Source organism: Stegastes partitus, unplaced genomic scaffold (assembly GCF_000690725.1).
Source record: "Stegastes partitus isolate 25-593 unplaced genomic scaffold, Stegastes_partitus-1.0.2 Scaffold3014, whole genome shotgun sequence".
Lineage (NCBI taxonomy): Eukaryota > Metazoa > Chordata > Actinopteri > Pomacentridae > Stegastes > Stegastes partitus.
Genome location: NW_007580745.1, coordinates 1 through 4139, shown reverse-complemented (window position 1 = coordinate 4139; position 4139 = coordinate 1). Strand labels below are relative to the sequence as shown.

General features: G+C 43.3%; 1 protein-coding gene across 1 annotated transcript; it reads right to left on the bottom strand.

Moving 5' to 3' along the window:
* Positions 1 to 305: 305 nt before the first annotated feature.
* On the bottom strand, positions 306 to 3356 carry LOC103375826 (riboflavin transporter 2-like; the record flags this gene model as incomplete). Its single annotated transcript, XM_008306137.1, has 2 exons — positions 3295 to 3356; positions 306 to 1324 (listed from the first exon to the last, which is right to left on the bottom strand). A coding segment is annotated over exon 2 (995 nt), but the record flags the coding sequence as incomplete, so codon positions are not given.
* Between the last annotated feature and the right edge of the window lie 783 nt (positions 3357 to 4139).

Here is a 4139-nt window from a genome sequence, read left to right as displayed (position 1 = left end):
GTTCATGAGATAAAATAACCTTTATTGGTTAAACAGCCTCAGACTTCAATGTGAGAAGATCTGTGATGTAGCAGCTATCAGAATAAAAATATCTCTGAAAGGGTTTGAGCTGAAATGTCCCAAATTTCTTTATAAATGTCTGAAGTTTATGGTGTAAAAATGTCATTTAAATCAGAGCTTACTGAGCAGAAACTGGATGGTTTGAGCTGAACAACCTGTCAAAGTGTTTTTCTAAAAGGCAGATGGTTGAAATCAGAGCTTCAGTGAAACCTGCTGCATGTTCTGTTGTTTTTATCTCCTCTGACCTGTTGGGCAGGAACATGGCGATGAAGCAGGCCAGAGGGTTGGACACGGCAGCCAGAGACGCAGACAGATGGTAGGCGTTGTTCCCGTAGGGCAGGCAGGAGTAGGACTGGACCGAGGGCAGCACCACGTTGGTCAGAGCGTTGGCCCAGGCCAGCAGCCCCAGGATGTAGGACACCTGCAGCCAGCTGTAGGAGCCGCTGCCGAAGCTGCTCCTGGGCTTCCTCTGGCCACACGGCTCCATCATGGGCTTCTGCTCGGCCCACTTCCTGCCCCGCTGGGCCTCCTGCTTCACCCCGTTGGTGTAGCTCCTGCTCGGGTTCTGGCGGGCCACGGACGGGTGGTGGTTGAGCAGCAGGAAGGCGAGCAGACACACCAGCATCATGGCGCTGAGGAAGAAGAAGAACTCCTCGGCCGAGAAGTTTGCAGGCTGGTACTGGGCCTGCAGGTCAAAGGTCGTGGCATTGGAGGTCCGGTTCAGGAGCTGCGTGCCGTTGATGCAGCGGACCACGCCGACGCCCTGGATCAGCGCCACCACGGCGGGCAGCAGGCCGCTCACGCCCTCCCCCACGAAGTAGGAGGTGAGGTAGCGGGGCTGCAGGCGCATCATGAAGGGCAGGAAGGTGACGGAGGAGGTGCAGTCCACGGTGGCCAGGAAGAAGGTCAGAACCAGCAGGGCCACGCTGCGCCGGGCGCCGCCCACCACCACCGTCTCCTTCCAGAAGAAGCCCAGCAGGAAGCTGGCGACGGTTCCCACGGCGATGACGGCGTAGACGACGGCCACCTCGTTGAGGACGCCCGGTCGGAAGCGGTGCATCAGGGTGACGAAGAGCGGCCCGACGTTGGCCATCTGGATCAGCACCGACAGGTAGGAGGGCAGGTACCAGCCCTCGGGGATCTGAGGGACGAGGAGGGGCAGCTCCACCCAGAGGCCGTTGATGGAGACCCAGGAGCCCAAACCAAAGAGGCAGGACAGCAGGTGGGTGAGCAGAGACATGATGGAGGACGGAACCGGTCGGATCTGGACATGGAGCGACAGGGAAGGTTAGAAAACCAGCAAATGTCCTTCACAGAGGTCTGAGGTTTCTGGAAACCAAAATAATCATAATGAGCAAATCAGATTTATGGACATACAGTCGTCCTCTGATGTATTCATGACCTTCCATTAAAGAAAAGACAAAATCCACAACAGTCACTCAAACAACTGGAAACCAGGAGGGTATGAACACACCGCACATGACTCATGGATCTGTTATAAACTCACAGTAAACAGTTGACATACAGGCACCTAGAAGTTCCTCCTTTCTATTGATTTTCAACATTCAATCAAGGTAATAAAAATGGTATAAATGAATCAATCAGCTTCAATAATTACCAACAAATCTTTATTATCGTCATAAATACGATGAAACTGAAAGTGCAGTCGTCACGTGTGCTAAAGGGTTTATTCATACTGTATAAAAACATAATTACCCTGCATTCAGTTTCCCTTCAAATTGTTCTAAAACATAAAAACATGAGGCACAGACGTAGATTTTAAATGTAAAAATCAACACGGGGAAAAAAAACATCCAACTAAAACTCATTGTCGTACTTTATGACAAACTTTTCTGACAGAAACCGGCCTGGAAACTAAAAACTCAGCTCCAGGATGAAAATGGACGTTTTAAAAAATTTTTTAAACATTAAAAAAAAATCAAATGTGGGAAACAAAAAAAAGCACAATCTGGTGTGTACATATTATATTTCTAATTTCCCAGCTTCCTAACATTCATCCCTTTTTGTGGCATTTTCACAAATCTGTCAGATTTAAATTAAAAAGATTAAAACAGAAGAACAGAAAGGCCAAAATAAATTAATTAAACTTTATTTAAAAGGTAAAATCTTACAGTTCCTAATAATGTGCAAACTTAAACTGCATAATTTCAAATAATAAATAACTTGAGCTCAACATTTATTAAAATGCATGAAATTCCTCATTAAATGGTGTTTTTTTCCAACATAAACACTCAAACATTCAAATTTCACCGAAAAATGAAGCTTTTAAATGAACTAAAAGTTGCTGTTTGAGAGAAAATTGAAGGAAAAATAGTTTCCTGTGGCTCTAACTTGATAAACAATTATAATATTTGGGATTTCTACATCATACTGAGTCACTTTCCATCACAAAAAATAAAAAAACATCAACAAAATCATACATTTGAGGCTGAGAAGTTTTTAAAAACCAGCCTTTCAGAAGCTCCGCGGTCTGTTTGCACACAAAGGAAGGAAACGAATCACAGGATCTGAGGATCTGAGACGCTGCGTTTGTTTAGCAAATGTCTGAAATCAGTTTGTTCAGTCAGTGGAGTCGATCACGTGAGGCTGAGGTCAGGTTCAGGAGAAGTTTGAGCACATTGACATTAAAAAAAAAAGGTTTAAGGCTGTTTTTCTTTTACAAAATGATGAAGAGCAGCTTTAATGATGAGACGAGCTGCAGCAGGATTCTGACTGCAAACGATGAAACTGGATAAAAGAGATTAATGTGTCACCACGCTGTACGTGACTGTTATTCCAACGTTTGGTTAATGTTTCCTGAAAACCTCCGTGTCTTCCTTGTGATGAAGCAGGTTTGTCACGTGAGCCATTTCGCGCTTAAAATGCCCCCCCAGAAAAAAAGAAAAGAAAAAAGAAGAAGAAGCCACATTTCTGCCTTTTTGAGTCGATTAATTTAACAAGGAAGGAAACTCCTGCTCGGTTACAAGAGCTGAGAAAACATCAGAGTGAGTTTTGTTTGTTTGGGAAGAAGCTGCATGTAGAGACGTCTTTGAATTAGAGAAAGAAAAGACGGAAATTAGCTCAAACAAGTGGATCATAATCAACTATTTTAGGCTTATAAACACAAAATATGACAGAATTTCTCAATACAATAAAAAAAAAATGCATAATTTGACTATTAGGTGCATTTTTGTAACTATAAAATGTTAAAAATGCATCCGTGCAGATACTCACGTGCTGCTGGCCGGAGAGTTGGGAGTCGTCTGGAAGAAGCCAAAGTCCTCGAGTTCAGGAGGCTGCTGGAGGATTAAAGCCTGAGCGGGAGTCCAACCGTGACACAGGTCTGCTCAACTGACCGCCGCTTTTAACTCTGACCACCGTTTTAGGGAGGTTTTTAGGGATCGTCACATGGCCAGACCGTCTTCGCCTCCGAGCGGGTTTGTGAACGAGCGAGAAAGAATCCACAAGATTCATGAATCCTGCTTAAGGGGATCATGGGAGCAGAGGTGGGAATTGTTTACAGCGTCCAGTTACGTAATAAACAGGATTAATATTAGCTTATGTAATCGATAACACGCTGGGTGAGTTTTAGGAACCAGCTGAGAAACAATTAGGTTCATAAATGTGCATTAAATGTAAATCTGCAGTCAGATGAAGCAACAAAACATAAAATGCATGTTTGGGAGTTTTAAGGCCAATTAAAGAATCAATAGCTGCTGTTCTGATAACTAATTAAACAATCTGAGTATTTTTTTAAAAAGAAAAACTTTCAAAATTGTCTGATTTCAGCTTCTTAAACTTAAACAGTTTCTTTCCTCAAGTATGAAAAAAAAAATAAAGTTGTTGTTTTGAGTTGTGGACAAAAAAAAGACTTTTTTATTTTGAGTTTTGGAAAACATTGACATTTTTCACCATTTTCTAATTTTTTAAAGAAAAAACAACTAATTAATTACCCGTCAATTAAAAAACAGGACTTGAGTTGCAGCTCTAACCTGCGGAAAAGATGAACGAAGCCAAAGTGCAGCACTTTGAACCTGCGTTGTTCCCAACAGCCAGCAGGGGGCGACTCTTATTATGCT